The sequence below is a fragment of the Phalaenopsis equestris genome, unplaced genomic scaffold (genome assembly GCF_001263595.1).
Source record: "Phalaenopsis equestris unplaced genomic scaffold, ASM126359v1 Scaffold000167, whole genome shotgun sequence".
Taxonomy (NCBI): domain Eukaryota; kingdom Viridiplantae; phylum Streptophyta; class Magnoliopsida; order Asparagales; family Orchidaceae; genus Phalaenopsis; species Phalaenopsis equestris.
The window spans coordinates 464,554-485,540 of NW_018164609.1; the positions used below are offsets into that span (position 1 = coordinate 464,554).

Here is a 20,987-nt window from a genome sequence, read left to right on the forward strand (position 1 = left end):
GTCATAAAAGACCAGTTCGAGGGGATACGATAAGATCTGATTTCCTGTAATAGTAGTTCATATTGAGAAGTAAGCTTAGATGCACATTTAGTAGTCATTTTATATTGCAAGGAATGTTTTGAATTCTTAAGAGAGAGTTATTGGGTGAGCACACAAGTGTTTTATGGATACAAAGATTGAGTTATATGGATATTTGTCCTGAGGAGAGGAGTTATGACTATTGGCTATGAAGTGGCTTCCGAATCACATGCACACAATTTTGAAATCTAGAGAAAAAAGTTAGAGGGTTATTAGGAATGTCGTAATTATAGAGAAGATTTTTTCTCATAAGAAAGTGAAAAAAATTCTTCAAGTCAGAATGAGAATCACAACTTATATTTTGATGAGTTGGCTACATCACGTATGTGCATCAACATTTAATTCAACTGATTTGTATCTTAGGTTGGTTATAACTAATAATTTTACATTAACTCAACCATCCACTCATCAAATGGGAAATTGGTGTTTATAATTCTAATAAAGTATCTCCACATGATAATTCACATTTTAGTACATCCTTAACTTGTCATGCATTGCTCAATATTAATTCTATTTTGTATCACACATTAATTATTTTAAAATAGTTTTTTATGACTAAAAATATTAACATTTTATTTAATAAAAATAATTAAAATTCTAAATTTGGGAATTCAAAATGTAAATATTAAAGAAATGTTTAATGTTGTTGTAAAAGTAACCGAGTGACCTCCTTCTCTATTCAAGCGATACATGGCCCAAAGGCCTGGAAGTTGTGGGCCGTACCCAAGTCTGCTGAGAAGAAAATACGTGTACGTTTAACAAAATTGAAATGACCTTTGGAGTCCGCCACTCTGGAACCGTCTTCACAGCGCCTGTATACATTCAACCACAAAATCTCAGCGGTTATTTGTGGCCGCACGCTGCTGGCAGGAGAGAAGAAGCTAGCGAGGCAAAGGGAGGAAGCCAACGAGATCGAGACGTCTTCTAAGAATTAGGGATTAATTCGAACGGATCAGGGTAATTATCTAAATTTTGATCTCAGGCTTCCTTTCCTTCTTAACTGATTGAAAATTGTGACTAGGTTTGTTTTGCCGATCATCCCTGTTTTTGTATACCTCCGTCTACCCTAGTTATAGATAGATCTCGTTTGATTCTTTTGTTTTTCTTGGAAACCTGTATGTTAAGTTGATTTTATGTTGCGGGAAGAGGCTGGGAAAAGTTAGTGCTTATTGATCTTTCAGACCTTTTTTTTTTTATCACTTGTAGAAACACTGTGCTTGATGACTGGTCTTCTTCTTCTATATTTTTTATCGAGAAAGATACAGCTCTGATTAATAATGCTACTTCTTCAATAGCTACTTGTTGATATTTAGCGAAAAGATTAGTAACCTCCGACAAGAAAATGCGTTGAGTAACTTTAATTTTGAGCGACTTAATGTTTTATCCGATGGTAAAATATTTTTTCAAATTCGGGCAAGGTTAGTTGTTAATGTGGAAAGGATTTCAGTCGAGCTCGGCACATTTTTATATTTTCTCTGATTTACCATACACAATTTTCTCAATACAATTTTGTCAATATTCTTTAAGTAGTCTAGTCATTTCGTTGGGCAAGAAGGATCAGGAGTATTAGCATAATTCCTAAATGTTTTTGATACTTTTTGGCATCATTACACACGAGGCCAACATTTGGTTTACCATTTTGAAAGAAAACCTTATTGGACTTGCTATAGTTAGTCTCCACCTGTCGACTTACCTGCTCCGTTAATATGAATGCCATTTTAAACATATTTGGTTGGACCAGGAAAACCGTCTTCCAAAAGAAATTTATGGCAATATGATTGCAGTAAAAATCAGGTTAATTCTATATTTTTTAACGGCTTGCTTTGTGTGCTATTCTCATTTTTAATAGGATTTATATCATTTAGTTTTGAAACTCCTTGTCATTGGTTTCATTCTATAACTCTATTTTAATTCACTTGGCTCACAAAAATATTTCTTATCGTTAAAAAGCAAAGTTTCTGAATCTAGGTAAACTGCAAAATTGGTCCAGTGATAAACCAAGAAGAGAACAATTGTTCTATTAAATATAGGATGATTTTTAAGATAACAATATAATAGCTGTGTAGTAAGGTACTTTATGTTGACTTTTAAGGTAATTATCTAAACAATATGCTCTTGTACTTATGTAATTTAATCAACATTTTATTATTATAACTCAAAACCTTCATACGATTGAGGAGGGTTGAAATTCCAACCACTAATGATATATAGAAAACAAACCAATTAAGCAGCAAGTGGTGCAATTTTATGAACAAGTGAAGGAATAAAAGCCTTATGCCATCGTAACATTTAGTGAAAAGATAAAAGAAGGTTGCAAAATATATTATCTGTTAATTACTAAACTTTGAAGTATATGCATAATTCAAATACATGACAATTAACAGCACAGTAATATTGAAGCCATTATAATATCATAATAATAATGGCAAGGCAATCTTTTGTTGAACCTAAGAAATATGAATATTTTACTAGAAAAAGCAAGCAACCGGAACATTGTCACTAAAAATTCTTGATTTAAAAAAAATAATATGTATGCAAATTTCTCAAAAATAAAATGTCTTATCATTAACATATTAATAGACATTTCTAAAACTAACCCAATAATTTGAGCTCAAGCTCAGCAACAACAGCAAGTGAATTTTAAAGTGGCAAATCAAATGATATCCATTTGAAACTTCTATTTGTAAAAGATTAAAGTAACTTAGATATGATCTACCCATATTAGATTGCTAGCACATATTATGGAAAAAAGTTTATTCTATAAAATGATCAAAATTTTTCCCAAATATTTTGTATCTATGCATGAGAAATAAAAAAGAAAAAAGAAGCATGCAATTCATCAGGGAACTAACAATTACGTAAGAGTAGAACTTCACTGATATTGTTTAAAAAATCCAAATAAATATTTACATACCACTTTTTCATAACTCTCGACAGCGATGAAGAAGAATCTCACTATCAATGGGCTCGTCGAACGCTCAAAGTAGAAGCTACGCTTAGGTAGACGCTTGAAGTAGATATTGTGCTCGGAACAAAGCTTGGAAAGGAAATCGAGCATAAATGGAGATCTTGCCGACACTCAAAACAAGGAAACTCGTCTATGCATCGAAGTAGACGTTGTGCTTAGGACAATGTTGGAAAGTGAAACCTATGACGATGTTGGAAAATGAAACCTGAAACTTATTCTTGATCACAGTCGTTTGTAAGTTAATTTAAGTAAACTTTAAAAATTGTGGTGTGCCTTAAACTCCTCTAGGTGTATGCATTTGTTAAAAAAGGTGTAGGCCTCACCTAAAGAAGTGAAGTTTCCGTCTTTAGACAATTTTTTAGCGCTTCATATCAAGGTGCTCCATGAGGTTAACACCCTGAACGGTTTTTTAATTGTTTTTAGAAATGTAAAGTCTTAAATTAGAACACCACAAGATGTAATTTAATTACTGAAATGTTTTATGAGAACCTTATTTATGAATAGATTTTTAAGACAACAAATCTTTATATAACATTGTCAAAAATATGCACAACTTGAAGTCAGTGAGGTTGTTGTTTGAAAAATAAATATAACATAAAAGGCAATCTAAATATAACCATGGAGAAAGGAGATATTTCACATGAATTAGACATTTTAAGTGCAACATCCAAATCTCGAGAAACTTATTTTAGGGGATGAAAGTCCCTTCTAAATGGCGCCTATGATATAAACCTTTATCTCATTAAGTGGGGTTGGCTATATAAATTATTTTCTCCATTGTGTCCTATTAAATGTCATATTTTTATTTGATTCCTATAAAATAAGATCATTTTTATATGACATGCCCAAGCCTTTTTAAGTCTACCTCTATCTTCTTAAAGTAAGTCAAATCTAATACATCTACTATCCTAATAGGTTCATTAGACGGTCAACGTATAATATGACCAAACCATATAAGACAGACTTTATTTAATCTTGTTAGCCACTAGAGCAACTCGAACATTTTAATGGATATATTTGTTTTGCATTTTATCTTTAAGTTTCTATCCACTCATCCACCTAAGCATTGTCATCTAAGAAACACTTAATTTTATGCTTCTCTTTTATAGGCTAACATATTGTGCCATTAAACATTGGGGTTATCACCATCATATTATAAAAAAATAAACCTTAAATGTCTAAGCAGTACTTTTCAATCACACAATAGGCTCGATGCATTCCTCCTCTTCAACATGTCAACTTGAAATATACTAATAACATCCCATCTATATCTCCATCATTTTGAACAATACACATGAGATATATTTTCACTCTTTTTAATGATTTGATTATCCATTGTTACAACCTCATCAATAGATCTACTACTATTAAAACTACAGTCCATGTATTCAATTCTAGATCCACTTAAACAAAGGTCTTTAGATTTTAAATTGAATTTTTCTTGAGCTCTCTCTAGTTTTATCCATCTTTAGTGAAAAACATACACCAAATACATCCTCCTGGAAATGTCCAAAATATAAATAACTAAAACAAAAATATAGGAGCTTAAAGTCGATTTTGGATGTAATCTAGCTGAAGTAGGATAATACTTTGTCAATCCTTCTTGTGTTCGAATACAAGTAACAACTCTAATATACATATTTTTAATGACTTGAATATAAACAATATAATTTTTTTTTCCTTAGAATTCTTCAAAGTACTCAAGAAATTTTATCATACTTTTTTAAACGAACAAAAATTATGTCTCTTTACTCATCCATCAAACCTTTCAATAAATGTATAACTTTTATGAATCCAAATTAATTTTGAAAAATTTTTGTTTCACGTAGTAACAAATAAAATTTTTCTTCATCCATCAAAAACTTTTTTAGTTTTAAAATAGTATTACAAATTTATCAAGTCACAAAATTTTTATATTTCTTAAAGATTTATATACTTCTATTACAAAACATAATATCCTATTATTTTTTCTCACTTATTTTCAATAAAGTATAGTTAAATAATATTTTTTTAATGTGATGGTTGAAATAAAAATGTTTATTATTTATGATATTAAGATCACTAAAGGAGATCATATTTTTGCTTTTTTTTTTTTAATTTATCAAATATCTCATTGTTATATTGAATATCCTTGTCTAAAAAATACTCATTTTTTTCCATTTAATACTAATTTTTTCAAGAACATCCAAAATTTTAAGATTTTTAAGTCGCTTATAAAAATAATTTTATTTGTCTTTTAATAACTGTTCTCAAATAATATTATGATGATATTTTGTTGTACTTTTTATCTTTTTGTCTATGCTAAAATTTGAAATTAATAATCGATGTTAGCTACTCAATTTTTTTTGGAATGATCTTACAATCTCAATGATATATTATTTTTCATAAGAAAATAATCCATTCTTATTTTATTAAATTTATTCTTATAAGTGATAATATAACATATATTTTTTAAAATAAAATATGAGGAATAACAAAATAATAAACTAAAACAAAATTTAATACGACCACTTTCTTCATTATTCATTCGAAAATTATAGACATCATGAATATTTTTAAATTATTTTTATCACTTTAACATTTTTTCTATTTAAGTTTTCTTCAATAAAATTATTTTTATGCAAGAGAGATACTTTGTAAATTTTTTTTTTTTGGTTATTCTTTTTTTTTTGTTGAACATATATCCAGACATATTTGAAGAGTAATATGTATAACGTTAAAAATTTCAGTATCAATAACAATATTTAGAGCTATGAATCTATCTTTAATTTTATTAATTATAATGTGAGAATTCTTACTTATTTAATACTATACCCTAACTTCGCTCTGCTGCATTTTTTTCATCGTGTTTAGGCCATTCAACGTTTTGCTTTAGGGGATGTCTTATATTTGACACAATGATATAGAAGATCCATCTCATTATTTTTTGACAATTTTTAAGCTGGTTGTTGGCTATCTAACATAATAATCCTTTTTTCGCATCCAGGATTTGGGGGCCACTAAGAACCATGTTAAATGATGCCTATGATATTAAGCATTAATGAATTTCGCTAATCTGCTTCGGTTAAGATTTGAATAATTTTTCTCAGTTTAAGCATTTGATATTGAAGAGATTGCATTGCTTGGCTCATGCATATTTTTTATTTGATTGTTGATTGATAAAAGATTCTTTTAATAGCAATATTTGTGTATGAAAATTAGATGCCAATCATATGCTTTATATAAGAAGTTGTTGAGTACTTCGGTTGGCAATTTTTTACCTTCTCCATGGTAAATAGCCTTTTTCTATTCATTTTGTTCTTCGTTAAGATAGCAGGTGATGGTTTGTGTCTCTATTCTTTGTACATTAACAGCCTTAATCTACAAGGCATTGATGAATCTGTGTTCAGCAATATCTTCTTAAACTTGCATTTGCCTTGCGCTTGGCATGCTTTTACCTTTTTAATTCTATTTTGGATGAGTTTATGTTATTGTAATTTTTACTAATTCTTATCTTATATTTTGTTAAAGTTGATAAAATCATCTTTTGAGTGAGCATACTTAAATGGTGTAATGTTGAAGGGTTGCTTTTGTAGATGCTTGTGTGGATTTAAGTGACTAGTTTGTTATTGTGAGTGCTTGTTCTATCCTTTGTGCTAGTTCTTTGTTACTAACTATGCACTGCTGGACATTTGATGATTCTTTAATCACCTCAAGTGTTGTAGGGTGCGTTTAGGGCGGCGGTGTGGTGCTGCAACGCAGTTTTGAAAAACTATATGTTACCTGTGCTCTAAAAAAAAATTGCAGCTGAAAGTTATGTTTTCCCATTAGACCTAACTAACTGCGGTAGCTGCCAGAAAATTGAGGTATGACTTAAAAAAAAAAAAATAATAACCACTGAATTTTTTTAATAACAGTTTTTTTTTTTTTCCCAGTAGCTTTACAATATTTTTTTCAAACAATTGCAGCTGCCCCTTAAACAGACTATTAGTTATTGTGCTTAATTCTTATAACCATGTAGCTGATTAAGCTTTATACTAGCTCTTAGCTAGCTCTATCTATCACACCAGCTATACCAAATCACCTATTATTGAGTGTGGGATGTAATCTTCTGGACCGTCAGAGTGCACTACGATTATTCAAAAGTTGCTTTTTTATGTTATTTTATTTATTAATTTTTTATCTTAAATAGTTATGTTTACTTTTTTAATTTTCAGATGCTAAAAGGTTTTTCTGTAGTTATTTTTACTTGGTTGGCCAGTTTTCTTATAAGTTGGTTTTTCTTTTTATTTTTTATTTTTTATTGTAACTATGTTCTTAATTTTTAACAATCAAACTGACAGTTCATTCTGCTGTCCACAGATGTCCCATACGAGGCGTTCAAGGTTAGCTAATTGACAATTATATATCTCAAGGATTGAATAATTTTATAAATTTATAATGGAATGTAATTATATATAAATTTCATGTTTTTAGGTATTCATCTCGCTCTCGATCACCATATCATCGCAGTAGATACAGCAGATCTCTTTCACGTTCACCATCAAGGTCAAGGAGCCGGTCAAGGTACTAGTTGAGTGCTATTTTATAGGTGTTTCTTTTTTTCTTTTGCTTAAAATTCCGGACATGTGTTTTAAGTATTTTATTCCAAGGAATGAAAAATATGGACTAGTAAATAGAGTTCAAATGTAAAAATTTTATTTTATTAAATATATTAAAGAGATTAAATATCTTAAAGAGATGTCAAAGGCATGCACATGAATATTTTGAAAAATATACGGGATTCTCGTACAGAAAATGCATGTATTTTAGTTTTCAATGCTAAAATACTAGTTATATACGGATAAGTATTTTTGAATAATCTGCACAACAATTAACTAACAGGGCTTAGTTGTTCTGTTTAAATTTTCTTGATTTTCTTAGTTAAGATTGTTTGGTTTATGAACTCTCATAGGAGCTGTTACTATTCGGATGCGGTGAATCCGGGTAACAACTTGTACGTGACTGGATTATCTGCTCATGTATCTAAGGCCGAGCTTGAGGATCATTTTGCCAAGGAAGGAAAGGTATGGTTTAATTACGTGAAACTTTTTGTAGTTAACCAAGGACCCAACAGTTCAGTGTATATTGATCAGGAAGAGATTCACATTGATTCATATATAATTTACCTGCATTATTTGAGCAGGTGGTTGATATTCATCTTGTGGTTGACCCATACACAAGGGAATCTCGTGGTTTTGGTTTTGTGACGATGGCTAGAATTGAGGACGCGGAAAGATGCATCAAATATCTCGATGGATCCATACTGGATGGCCGGGTCATTACTGTGGAGAAGGTAGGGTATTTGATTTTTTGTTTTTTAATTACGCAGCGGTTAGTTCTCACTCTTATCTTCCGGTAGAATTTTGTTTTTGTATTTTTTGAGCTTTTTTCCTACTAAGAATAAAGACTATGTCATGTTCTTCGCCTCTAGTTTTGTTGCCAACAGGGTGGATTGTAGGTAGCAGGTCTCCATCGAATTTCACAAGATTTACCACATCCTAACAAATCAAATCATCTCAAGCAATCATCAATCAACCAGAGGGTTGTATGCCCTGCATTATTTTTTTGTTGCACAATTTACACTTCATTTATACGACAAAACATATGCAGGACTTTCTATCTTTTGTTTACATGCTTTTCTGCAGTGGTTGATGTTGTTAACTTATCCTAACATTTCCATACAGGCGAAGAGGGGGCGTGGGCGTACCCCTACTCCTGGTAGATATCTTGGTCTGAGAAAAGTCCGTGGTAAGACGTTATCTTTTATCCGCAGCTAATCTTTCTCCTTCCTTGCTGCTTTCTCCCATCTAATTGCATCCATTATTTGTTGAAGCACGCCGCCGATCTCCCAGCAATTGAGCTCCTCAGATAGGGAAAGGTCATGCTCTCCCTACTACCACCGCAGGAGGTCTCCGTCTCCTTACAGGCGATCACCCATCAGAAGGCGCAGATATCACTCCTCTCAGGATTCCAGATCTCCTTCCCGATCCATGTCTCCATATTACAGTTCACGCAGCCCATCTCCAAGGGCCAGGAGGTCAAGGAGGAGGAGCTATTCGAGAAGCATTTCTCCAGCCTACCAGAAAAGCTATGGGAGAAGTTATTCGAGGAGCATCTCGCCAAGACAAAGTAGAAGCTCCAGGACTAGGAGGCAGCACTACTTGAGCAGTACTTCACCGAGGAGGTACCGGAGGAGCCCTTCACATGGAGCCATTTCTGCTAGTAAGAAGGGAAACTCCCGTGAAAGTTATTCCCACAGTAGGAGTGCAAGCTTTCATTCTAGATCTGTTTCTAGCTCCTCGGTTAGGTCTGATTGATCTGAGCATATTATTAATTGTGTAGCTTTGGCTTAGAACGTATTTGAATACTTTAGGTATCGTTCACTATTTGTTTAGATTAGATTTGTTGGTGGTTAAACTTACTAGAGCTGGATATTAAGTCGTTGATTTGTATGTTCTGTTCAGTAGATTTATATCTTCGAGACTGTTGGCCCTGGTCGGCTTGCATATTTTCATCCAGTTTATTTTATTTCATTCCCGTTTAAGTAGATAGTTATTAAATTTTGATGAATGTTCATGATGTCCGATAACACTTCAGGCATGTCTATTTGGTGTATCGGATGAATGACTCCAGATAATCAGTGGAAAATAAGCCCGGGTTGATATGTGATTTAAACTGGAAGTACTTTTAATGCAGCAACATTTTAATAAATGAGCCCTTGTTCTCACTATTATGGAACATTTTAACAACCTAATCTGCTTTGTCCTCTTAAATAGTTTTCATTTCCGACGCAAGATTGCAACACAGCTTATACCCATGCATGTTTGACGAAATATAATAATCAATAAAAAAAATAGTTTTCATTTCCTATAATCTATAAGGCATTTACTTTCAAAAAGTACATTAGGTTAAATGAAGATTTAAAGAGGTTGTGATCACCTCTGGAATATGCAGTAAATACTGGATAATTTTGCTGGTAACCCTTCTGGAATGTTGGGAGTATAAATTTATTTCAATGAACTCTCAGGAAAAGAAAAATTAAAAGAGATCTAGTACAAACAGTTCATCAAAATGCCCTGTGTGATTTTACGGCACAGGGCAGGGGCTAATTCCCCATATCTCCTTAGCATATTCTGAGATCGTGCGATCGCTGCTGAATTTGCCACATCCAGCCGTACTCAGAATAGACATCTTCAGCCATCCCTTTTTGTCCCTGCAAAAATAAATAGCACGCAGCTTTTTGAATGACAAGGCCAAAATTAGAAGAAGCACATACAACTTCCTATTGGACCAAAACAAAACATGCATATTTAGATGTAGATTTTCCCAAACTAATTGAAGGTAGGGCAGAAATAGAAGTAGGCATGGAAGATCTCATAATCTTATAGCAGTCAAGGAGTTCATAGACTTCGAAACATAAAAACAAAATCATATTTATCAGCATATAAAACCAGAAGATAGCTCATGGAAATAGGAGGAGAATTTTGTTTCTTACTTGTATGCTTCATCAACTCGATCTTGTGCATCCATATAGCTTGGAAAGTCATGGCCTACGAGGAAGTAATCGCCACGTCCGTAGCCGGAGTTTCCTTCCAAGGAGTCTAGAAGGGGTTCATAGTTGTAAGCGCCAAAAGCACCACTTCTTATAAAGTGCTTCGCCTCCTCAAATCGTGGGTCTGGTTTGAACTGTTACCAGTAACAAGTGGAGCATAAATATATGATGAAATCCTATTTAAATATATGCTTGCTGATCAAAAGTGTATTTTTCAGCTCAATAAGAAGTTATATTTAGTAATTTACCAGTCCGTCTTCTCTCTCCTTGCGCAGTTTTGGCACTTCATCTGCTTTGGCACCAAAAAGAAAGAAATTATCCTCTCCAATTTCTTCTCTAATTTCAACATTTGCACCATCCAATGTGCCAATAATGAGGCAGCCATTTAGTGCAAACTTCATGTTGCTTGTCCCGCTAGCTTCCATGCCAGCCGTGCTGATGTGTTGAGATAGCTCACTACCAGGAATTAACATTTCAGCCACTGAGACGTTGTAATTCGGAACAAAGATAACCTGGATTATTTAAATAAGAAACAAAAAAAATTGAAATTGCATATAGTTTGTAGTATACTTGCTTCCTTACAAACAGAAAATATGATTTAGGAAGTGATAATTGTGTTTCTACACATTTTGAGTGTGAAAATGAAATCATCATTCTCAAGTGAGTATTGATAGGGTTTGTAGAGTTTAAACATAATATTTGTGCCCACCTATATTCAACCAAATGATGAGTAAACAAAGTGTGTCATTTGTCAAATCTTAATTTCTAAATTCAATTGTCCTTTGGCCGCTAAAACACAATACACGCTGGCATGAATGAGGTTGTGGCCTGTGGGTATACAACATACATCAAACAACTGAAAGAACTTGACAGAGAACGTAAACTCTTTTCGCTATCTTAGAATCCATTTTATAGAGACATTTTGTAGTTTATTCCTACAAATTCTCCTTCTGTAATAGTCCGTTCAACCAAAAACTGAGATAAATTAAACATGCCCAATTGAGCATGGGTTAACAATTCAATTAAACTAGAAAACCAGCCGTTAAAATTTGAACTATTTAATTATAGGTGATTAACTCTGGCCTGATTATTCTAAAGTTGAATCGACTTGAGCATTAAAATTTTCATTGAAGACAGGAATACTATCCCAAAAATTAGTCTCTTGTCATGATCACCTAAGAAATCAGGTTTACGTGCTTCTACCACATCTTTCTTTAAGATAAGAAATTTATTATCGAGTTGAGTCAACCTCCATTTGAATTGCTAAATTAAGTCCTTTAAAACAAGATTTAAAATCAAAATTAGACATTATTTTAATTGAAAATGCTCTTGGGTTTTACTCCTGAGATGTAACTAATCATTAAAAACTCATAATAAAATAAAATATATTCATTTTTTAAGAGAAATCTGTGGGAAATATTAAAAATCAACCGCCATCCATTGGATCCGTGCGGAGATTGTTTCCATCTTTCAGAGTAGTAAATTGCTTGCCCAAGTGGGAATTTTGTTTGTGGGCTCCGAAAATTAACGACCCTCCATGAATTGTCTACAATCTTTTTTTTTTTTTGTTTAGAGCTTTGGAGGGTCAAATTTTCAGAAGGCTTTTTGATTTGAGGTTCGAGGTATCCCGTAAACTCAAGCTCCTAAGATTAATCATCCCTCTCGATAACGGGAGAACACTTTCAATCAAAACAAAAGTCACTAAGAATTGAGTATTCAACATATAATAGCAATAGACTTAGGATTAAAATTATAGAATTCATCACTTGAAGCTTAAAGCGAATGGTGGGAAAACAAAGACGAAACACGATCATCATCCAATGGTTCTGTCATCCTGGGTTATCGTGGTCCCTGATCCACTTAGTCAGAGAAGGTAGTTGACTCAACCTGACAGAATGATTATCGTCGACGCAAAAAGTTCCTTATAGATTTGGAGTGGATGTTTGTCTAAGAGGACAAACTTAAGTCGATATTAACTAACAGAAAACTTTATGTCAATCAATTATACTTTTATGATTAACAACACAAAGGATAAAAAGCCTTTGGCGAATATATGGGTTGTGACTGTGACCGTAATATAGTGATGTCATTGGGCAGCAACCACGCAGTTAGAAGGCTCTGGTTGTAACTGTTATTTTGTGGTGTCATTTGACGGCAGAACCACACGAACAGAGAAATTGAACCACGTCCTTACTGACATGCAATTACATTAATTGTCAATATATTAATATGTTTGATATTACATTTGCTCTTTGTGAGCTAAAGTCAAGCAGAATTATATCATTCTCACAAACAGTTGCAGATGGTGAATGAAATTTGCTTACTTCGAAAAACTTAATTTAAAAGATTGACCTCTCCGATTGAAATGTTCGATCAACACAACCATCATCGAGGTTTTGAATATTTTAAAACTTTTACATTTGAAAGGGGGACATTTAATTTTATTAGTTTGATCTTTTCAAAATATAAGTCCTATTGACTCTTATACTTATACTTAAGATGATTAAACTAGGTGATTTGGACTTTTAAATTCCTATTTTTAGAATTTGGATATTTATTTCAAAATTATTAGATTTGTCAACCCCAGTCATTGCAAGAAGGAGGATTAGACTAGTTAGGTGAGACTTACAATCATATCCTATAGACAAGACAACCCGATTAGCCCGTACAACATTCTCAAACCTCATATTTAAATATTTAATATTTTGGTTGGAGCACATGCGGGCATTTGAAAATGTGTAAAATATTTATTTATATAGACAGCTTAAAGCTTATACAACTCGAGTATCTTAAGTGGTACTCATCGAAGTCTTAAGAATAGACTCACATTTCAAAATATCTCATTCGACTTAGAAGATGACCATGATATTTATATATTTTTTGAAACCATTTAGAGCATAAAATATTTGCAAGTGTTGTGATTTTAGGCTTTAAAAAGGGACCGTCTTCTGTTCGCTAGTAGGTGTGATGTGAATCTAGTGGCAAGATTAAAATATTGATTCTTTATTTTAGCATTTAGAAATAACATTTATATCTTAAATTTATCCCCAATTAATGATATTGTATATTTAGGTCAAGTTTACAAGTTTAGCATCTCAAATTATGACATTTTATAATTAAATCTAGGCCCAATTTATAGAATTTGACATTCAATTTAGGTTTAGCCCCCTAAGCTTACTCCAATTAAGCTAAGCCTCAATTTATGGATTTAAATATACCATATGCAGATTTATTTGTACTTGGATATTGATTTTTCATATGTTTACTTTTCAAGTATGATCGAATTTGAAGTCAAAGAAAAATCTTACTATATTAATTGGCGAGTCATTCAATTTTTTATGAATCTTATGCAAGTCTCAAGTGCATATAATTTATTCTTTTGAAATGACTTGAAATACAGTTTAAGTATTATTATATATTTTGTGATATCATTTTTAAAGTCTAAACAATCCATAGTTTTATATTATTTACAAGTCTAATATCACTATAAATTTCGACAACCTCCTAGCGTAACCCCCATTTGGGGGCATGAGAGAATGTCAACCTTCCCAACTATCTTAAGAAATAAGTTGATCAGTGTTGCGAGACCTTGCAGCTGAGAAGCAAAAATTTAAATTTAACCTGCGATTTTAAAAGACACAACATGTCTTCAATGTACCTGCACAAAATGGTTAGATCACAAACAAACATTTCTCGAATGGTACTTTATTTTCCCCGAATAATACTTAATTTCCCATGGACGAGCACTAACTTTCAAATGAATGGGTGTTTTAAAATCCTCATTTTAGAAAGTTTTCCAAGTGAGTTTGCAATTTTCCCCGAACGGTACTTAATTTCCCCACGAATGGGTACTCGTGCTTTCTCGTGTGGATGTTTTTTAAAAATTGCCCTATTCTGTCCCAAAAAATATATCTTTCGAGCCTCCACATTGTTAACGGCGACGACGCAACACAATAATAAAAAAACAAAAACACATTTTTTATGACAATAATACACAATAAAAAAATAAGAATGCAAAACAAACAATAAAGTGGCTCGGGTTCGGTGCTCGGGTAGGCAGAAGAGAACTCAATTCGGGCTTCTGATTTAGATATTAAGGCTTCGGTGAGGGCATAAAATAGGCTTTCCTTCGTGTGATTTGCAGAAGAGGCGTGGTGGAGCAAAGGCTTCTTGCAGAGTTAGGCAGAAGGTTAGGGCAGAGGGGCAGAGGGATCGCACAGGTCATGACAAAGCAAGGAATGATCGCGGCTCAATTGGGTTGAGTTCGTGCGACATTTTTTCTTGAATAAACAAAAAGAGACAATAGAAGCGTACATGGCTTATGATAGAACAGGAAGGTGAAGTGGAGTAGAACAAAGCGGATGAGTTGAAAGGTGGCGGAGCAAGCAAGAGTAGTAGATGAAGGAGAGGAAGAACTAAAAGGAACGGAGGTGGGGGGATACCCCTTAGTTTTGGTTTGTTCCCTTATAACTGAGTAGAAGCGGGAGCAGTTACTGGGATGAGGGCTGGAGTGAATAGCTTTCTATTAATTAAATTTAATTAAATTTAATTAAATCTAATTAATAATATTAATTCTTTTAAATAATTTTTTAACGTCAACACAGTTGAAGCTTTTGTAATAAGACTAGGCCATACTGTTAGCTTGGAGCTAATGGTTCATATTGTCAATTTTTTTAGTTAACTAAGGCTTGCTCATCAAATCAACCATTAACTTCCAATATTTGAGAAACTTCTTGGGTAAGACAACCGATAATTGTTGACAAGAATGTATCCATGTAATGGCTAAGAATTATTGAATCGAGCTAAAAGTCATAGTTAGCTCACTAACTCGATGCTAATAAAGGATTGCACGCCAGAAGGGAATAAAACCATAGGATCCTGTCAGGACCGAGGAATTATTGCGTGCGGACACCGCATGCATCTCTGCATGCGGTGTCCGATCCTGACCGTAGATCACGGTGATCTATGGTCAGGATTATTTCCGTATTTTTTTTAAAAAAAAATTTGGTGGGGCCCACCGAAATACATCAGGACCGTAGATCAGGTGATTTACGGTCCGGATAGGACACCGCATGCAAGCTGCGTGCAGTGTCCGATCCGTATGGAATAATTTTTCGTCAGGACCTATTTCACAAGACCTAAAAAGTACCTCAGTCTTCCATAAATTCTCCAGTCATGTGACCGCATAATTAGGAGAGGTCATTAATTGTAAAAGTTTGTTGCCATAAGAAGTCTAGAAACGTAGGTTTAAATATATTATAATCTAACATTAAAAAAAAAAAACATAATTAAAAAAACCCAATTTACCTTAAGAGCTAAGAAAATTAGTGTGCACTATATGAAAAGAAACAAAATTGGTTTTATTTAGTGATCACAGGCCTTGTTGTCAATCCATATGTTAAAATTTTCAAAATCTATTATTTTGGCAATGTTTAGTTAAGGTGCCTTCTTGCAGAGGAGCCATCTCTCTCCCAATTATCTTACATACTTATGAAAAAACTTGTTATTTTAAATTTTTGTTTATCTGTATCATTTTTAAGGCTGCGTAAATTGTGCCCATAAATTTGAATTTACAACCCTCGCCCTTGACCCAAGTTGTCGCATGGCAATTGAGATCGACAACAATTCTCATTTAAATAACTTTATTAAGGATATTTAGTCTTTTATAAAATTTATCATTTAATGTTAGTTGAAAATAAACTTTAAAAATGCTCAATTTTTAAATTTATTGGAACAGAGATGCATTTCAGAAAATCATATTCCATAATGGAGCATTATAGAAAAAACTGTAGGATTAAGTGATAGAGTGACTAAATTTATCATATAAAATTAAGAAGAACAAATCAAAACTTAAAGAGAACAACAGCGCTGCCCGAGAAGAATTCTGAAAAAAATCCACAGGTTATATTGACATTAGTTAAAGATAATAATAACCATACCTTTAGATAATCCTTAGTTTCAGGATCATTGTTAACCACAGAACCAACATCATTCACAAGTTTGACTATTCTCTTTGCATTTGTATAGGTTGCAAATGCCTTTCCTCCAATCATGATGGTACGCGGAGTTGCTTTCTTCCTCCCTTCAGCGCCCATTTCCTAGAAAACCAACTTCATAGTTATCCAGATATTAAATTACAGCATGCAAAATCATAAAGTTACAACTTTTTTGGAAAGCAGCGAATCAGTTAAATTCTGCCCGCTAAATTGGGGTTGTATGTATTCTTCTATCAACTTTGGAGTTTCATGATACACCCCTCACCAACTATAGTTTGTGAATTTGAGGTAGAGGAGGGAAAAGCAGCCACAGCTTAATTTGAAAATTTTATGAAGTACTATTTAACAAACAAAATAAAGAGGTAAAGAAGGATATAAGAAGGAGATATCTTAACACCTTCAATTTTTTATATCTATAAACTGCCCCCAGAATGTTCAGCAGCTGCCTCTTATATTCATGGATGCGCTTAATTTGGATGTCAAATAGGCTGTTTGGATCAATTTCCACTCCTGTAATGTTAAATACATACTGTGCTAGGCGACTTTTGCTCGCCATCTTCGCTGAAGCCCATTCAGCATGCAACTCCTCATTGTCAGCAAACTGATAAAAAAACTTGCCATAAGAATGTGCATGAAGCCAATGGGTACTTTACAACACACTACATAAACATAGGAAGTGGCCAAATCTTGCATCAGTTAACAAGATTGAAAAACAACATACTTGACGAAGCCCAGAAAGGAGGTCAAGATTAGTGATCCAAGCATCACTGTTCAGCCACTTGGTAATTATGTTACTAAGCTCCTGGTTACAGAAACGTAGCCACCGACGAGGCGTAATACCATTAGTTTTGTTCTGAAACTTACCAGGCCATAAAGAAACATAGTCCGCAAATAGCTCAGACTTTAGGATATCACTATGTAACTGTGCTACCCCATTTACCTAAAATGTTTATAGTAATACCAGGTTCAGCGTTCAGGGAAGACAGTCATCAAATCAATAATACTATAATGGAGCACAAAAGTGACTGATCATGCCAAAAACTTCTAAAAGCAGCTAATAATATTTACAGAAGTTCATGCAAAAGAAGAATCGGACTTAGTTTTATGATTAGCCAGTCAAAAAAAAATTAGATCAATGGCATTCAAACTTCTGTACAGAGAGTTTAAGCAGCGTAGTTTTTATAAAATACTTCCTTTTTAATTATAATCTGGTTATAGATCTGCAAAATAATTGCTTGATTATAATGGGAAGAATATGAGAAGTTGCGGGTTTCCAAGAGACATGGAACTGCCTTACTGTGTGTGAAGAAACAACACACAAATTAGCCATGCGCACAACAGGTTTCTCTGGATTGGAACTATCCAGAATTTGCATCATTGGGAGCTTGCATTCCATATCAGTATGGCTGGAACGCACCATTTCTTTGAACTAAAAAAGATGTTGAAATGGGTGAGATTAAAGAACAGTCGGCCAAAAGAAACAGCACAAATATAAAAGAAAAGGAACATACCCTCTTATCAATTTCTTCAATAATTTCCATATGTCGGGGAAGAAGTTTCCAGAGTATAGCCTGTGACCATTTCTCTAATGCTTCAGGAAGAACTGTGTGATTGGTGTAAGAAATAGTCCTGGAGCCAAATAGCATTTCCAGTGCAAGTAGAAACCACATCAAACAATTAGGGAAGGCATCCTATTCTAATCAGGCGTGCAATCTCAATGATAAGAAATTAAAAGGAAGATTTACATGTCTACCATTCAATTCTTATGTGTTTACATCTCTAACTCCTAAATTCCAGTTTTTACATAAATGTCACCTCATCCATGCGTGAAAAGGTGTGTATTTCACTTTTTAGAAGTTAAAATAGTGATGTTTATATATAATATGAAAGATTTAGGTGGTATAAATGTAAAAAATAAAGTTTAGGTGTTAGATTTTAGAATAAAGTTTAGGTGTTAGATATGTAAATACATAAGAATAGGGTGGTATGTATGTAAATGCCCCAATTGAGGGAAAAATGCTGATGCACCTTGATGTCACATCCCAAGCTAAATCCCAACTAAGCCCTTCGACATCCAGCAATAGCCGCATTAGTTCTGGTATGGAAAGTGTGGGATGAGTATCATTCAATTGAACAGCAACCTTGTTAGGAAATTCCGTCCATTGACAAGTCTCTTTTCCATCTTTCCTCTCCTTGAATCTAGCAATAATATCCTGCAATATCAATTTTTTAAGGTCAATTGCATATTCAAAGAATTATTTTGTGAAAAAACTTACCCATTTCATTAACACTTGGGCTTATATAGTCTTACAACATTTACAAATAAATCTCTATATTTCTTCTATTTACAAATAGAACCTTACATTATATACAACACTCCCCCTCAAGATGGGCAAAAGATATCCACTAAGCCCATATTGTCACACAACCTAGACAAATCTAACGAGCTAAGTAGTTTGGTGAGCTAGTCAGCCACTTGCTCTCTAGTGACTAAATGACTTAGCTCCAATAGACAGTTATTCAACTTTTACTTGATGAACCTATCAAGCTCCACATGTTTGGTTCTATCATGTTGCACCAGGTTGTTGGCGATGTTGATCGCTGACTTGTTGTCGCACCACAACTACATTTTAGTTCTTTGGTCCACCTTGAGCTCTACCAACAAGACTGTCAGCCACATCATCTCAGCAACTCCTAAGACCATGACCCCATGCTCTGTTTCTGTTGTTGACCTTGCTACTACTACTTTTTCTTGCTCTTCGAAGAGACCAAGTTGCCTCCTACAAACATGCAGTACCCAAATGTGGACTTCCCGTCATCCATACAACTTGTCCAATCAGACTCACAACAGTTTTCAACTTCCCTAATGCATTCTTCAGGTGCCTCAGAATCTGATGTACTACATCCATGTGACCCTTCCTCGAATCATGCATGTAGCAACTCACCATACTTACTGCAAATGATATGTTGGGACAAGTGTGACTTAGATAGATGAAACGATCTACCAACCTTTGGTACCTCTCACAATTAACTAGGTCTTCCCGCCTTAGTGCTCAACTTTCCCTTCTGATCAATTGATGAAACTTCAGGCTTGCATTCCAACAAGTCTGTCTCTTTGAGCAAGTCCAACACATACTTTCTCTGAGATAGAATAATCCCCTCTGCTCCACAAGCCACCTCAACTCTGAGAAACTATCAGACTCCAATAGTTTTCAATGCTTATATGTCAATTCTTCCTGAAGATCAACCCATTCCCTAATGCATTCTTCAGGGTGCCTCAGAACTGATGTTCTACATCCATGCGACCCTTCCTCGAATCATGCATGTAGCAACTCACCATACTTACCGCAAATAATATGTTGGGACAAGTGTGACTTAGATCAATGAGACAATCTACCAACCTCTAGTGCCTCTCGCGATTAACTGGGTCTTCCCGCCTCACTGCTCAACTTTCCCTTCTGATCAATTGATGAAACTTCAGGCTTGCATTCCAACAAGTCTGTCTCTTTGAGCAAGTCCAACACATACTTTCTCTGAGATAGAACAATCCCCTCTGCTCCACGAGCCACCTCAACTCTGAGGAAGTATCTCAGTTGTCCTATGCCCTTCACCTCAAACTTTTTGCCAAAACATGTCTTCAGCTGAGTAATCTCTCCCTCATCATCCCCAGTGATAATCATATCATCCACATACACAACAAGAATAGTAATGTGACCACTACATCGTTGAAAGAATATTGTGGTCAGCATTGATCTGTTGATAACTCATGCCTACCATTGCTTTCTTGAACTTGTCAAATCAGACTCGAGAAGATTGTTTCAAGCTATACAGTGATTTCCTGAGCCTACACACCTTGCTCATTGTCTGAGATATATTGAATCCTGGTGGTTTTTCCATATATACCTACTTCAGTAGCTCTCCATGAATAAAAACATTTTTCACATCCAGTTGGTGGAGTCTAATCTCCATTTACAATTCACTGTCAGAGAAGCCAGTGTTCTCACTGTGCACATCTTTGTGATCGGTGCAAAGATTTCATCAAAGTCAATGTCATACATCTGATTGTACCCTTTTGTCATTGGTCATGCTTTGTACCTCTCTACCTTCCCTTCTAGAGTTTGCACTACCGAAAAAATCCACTTGCATCCAACAACCTTCTTCCCCGTTGATAGTGGTACAATTTCTAATGTTTGATTTTTATCAAGAGCTCATGCATCGTCGCTTTCCACTTGAGATCTTCTTTAGCAGTTGTTGACCTCATTTTTGTGAGGTCTTAATCTCCTACTCGCAGAACCCATAATCTAGCCTTAGGAGTTCCTGGTTGACCATCCTAGCGGACTAGTAATGGAGCCCACCTCCCGTAGAACTTCAA

At 34.1% G+C, this 20,987-nt stretch overlaps 2 protein-coding genes across 3 annotated transcripts in view; one reads left to right on the top strand and one right to left on the bottom strand.

The window, feature by feature from the left end:
• The first annotated feature begins 758 nt into the window (after positions 1–758).
• LOC110022095 (serine/arginine-rich splicing factor SR45a-like) lies at positions 759–8,609 on the top strand. Of its 2 annotated transcripts, XM_020720891.1 has the most exons (6): positions 781–1,035; positions 7,388–7,410; positions 7,502–7,591; positions 7,980–8,091; positions 8,211–8,360; positions 8,499–8,609. In XM_020720891.1, exons 2-6 carry the CDS (start codon positions 7,388–7,390, stop codon positions 8,523–8,525), a joined length of 402 nt encoding a protein of 133 aa, XP_020576550.1. In that variant the 5' UTR covers positions 781–1,035; the 3' UTR covers positions 8,526–8,609. The 2 variants fall into 2 exon arrangements, with proteins under 2 accessions (XP_020576548.1, XP_020576550.1); XM_020720889.1 differs by lacking the exon at positions 8,499–8,609 and having other exon boundaries at positions 759–1,035; positions 8,211–8,492.
• A 1,353-nt stretch (positions 8,610–9,962) lies between these two features.
• The window catches only part of LOC110022055 (alpha-glucan phosphorylase, H isozyme), a 33,343-nt gene continuing 22,318 nt past the window's right edge, over positions 9,963–20,987 (bottom strand). The window contains exons 8-16 of the mRNA XM_020720835.1: positions 18,644–18,828; positions 18,127–18,244; positions 17,913–18,044; positions 17,337–17,555; positions 17,013–17,216; positions 16,559–16,717; positions 10,868–11,131; positions 10,563–10,753; positions 9,963–10,280 (exon numbers count right to left, since the gene is read on the bottom strand). Of these exons, the coding sequence (XP_020576494.1) occupies positions 10,154–10,280; positions 10,563–10,753; positions 10,868–11,131; positions 16,559–16,717; positions 17,013–17,216; positions 17,337–17,555; positions 17,913–18,044; positions 18,127–18,244; positions 18,644–18,828 (1,599 nt within the window). The 3' untranslated portion in view covers positions 9,963–10,153. The remainder of the gene's footprint in view (positions 10,281–10,562; positions 10,754–10,867; positions 11,132–16,558; positions 16,718–17,012; positions 17,217–17,336; positions 17,556–17,912; positions 18,045–18,126; positions 18,245–18,643; positions 18,829–20,987) is intronic.